This window comes from Austrofundulus limnaeus, unplaced genomic scaffold, assembly GCF_001266775.1.
Source record: "Austrofundulus limnaeus strain Quisiro unplaced genomic scaffold, Austrofundulus_limnaeus-1.0 Scaffold4994, whole genome shotgun sequence".
In the NCBI taxonomy this organism is placed as follows: Eukaryota; Metazoa; Chordata; class Actinopteri; order Cyprinodontiformes; family Rivulidae; genus Austrofundulus; species Austrofundulus limnaeus.
In genome coordinates this window covers 1-913 of record NW_013957396.1, presented here as the reverse complement: position 1 = coordinate 913, position 913 = coordinate 1, and the positions used below count along the sequence as shown (strand labels likewise).

The 913-nt window shown below is 46.9% G+C and overlaps 1 protein-coding gene across 1 annotated transcript; it reads left to right on the top strand.

The window, feature by feature from the left end:
- Positions 1 to 392: 392 nt before the first annotated feature.
- LOC106512229 (protein delta homolog 1) lies at positions 393 to 897 on the top strand (the record flags this gene model as incomplete). Its single annotated transcript, XM_014000895.1, is given in 1 exon segment — positions 393 to 897. A coding segment is annotated over 1 exon segment (505 nt), but the record flags the coding sequence as incomplete, so codon positions are not given.
- Positions 898 to 913: the final 16 nt, after the last annotated feature.

Genomic DNA, 913 nt, shown 5'->3' with positions numbered 1-913 from the left:
CTGTACAAATTTAAACTTGATTCAGGGAAATGAAAGTGGCTAAATTGTGTTTTGATCTACTTCATTATCTTTTTTAGTTTCAGGGTTCAAAAAGCATCAAATGATTTCTGAAATAGTGTATTTATTTACAAAGATGGACATTTTATTAAAGCATAGTCAAATTTAGCTTGATGCATATTGAGCTCATTTTGAAGTCTCATTTGAATATCCAGTATAAAACCACCTTATGTTTACCTAAGTTAATGGTGCAGATTGTGTCTCATTTAAAGTCTAATCTAATCTTTTTGTTGGTTCTGTTTTATAACTTGATGAAGATAAATAATGTGGACAGACTGAAGCTGAATAATAAATATTCTCCCTGCAGTAAACTCCCGTTATGTTGCTCTGTCCTCCAGCTCTCCTTGTCACAATGGAGGCACATGCGTCAACGCCAGTGGCTCAGCGGCTTCTCCTTCCTGTTTATGTCCCTCTGGATTTTCTGGGGACTTCTGTGACATCGGTGTTGACAGCTGCCAGCCTAACCCTTGCCTCAACGGTGGCAACTGTACAAACCACGGCCTCGTTTTTACATGCGCCTGTCCACACGGCTTCACTGGCTTCACGTGTAACGACACCACCAGCCTGTCTCCCTGCGCCGGCCGGCCCTGCGCCAATGAGGGAGCGTGCGTCGGCCAGCCTGATGGAACGTTTCGGTGCACTTGCCAGAAATGGTTTACAGGTCCCACGTGCTCCCTGCATCACAGACCCAAGACCAGATCCAAGCCGGCTGCTGCCAAGCCAGTGGACCACAGAGTATTTGCTCTGACTCCGCAGCACTACTCCCTCCCTGCTCACGCCTTTCACAAGCTGCTCAGACCGCCGGAGAGGGACCTGCTTAAGATCACCCTGAAGGAGACGGTCCACCCTTCTGGCG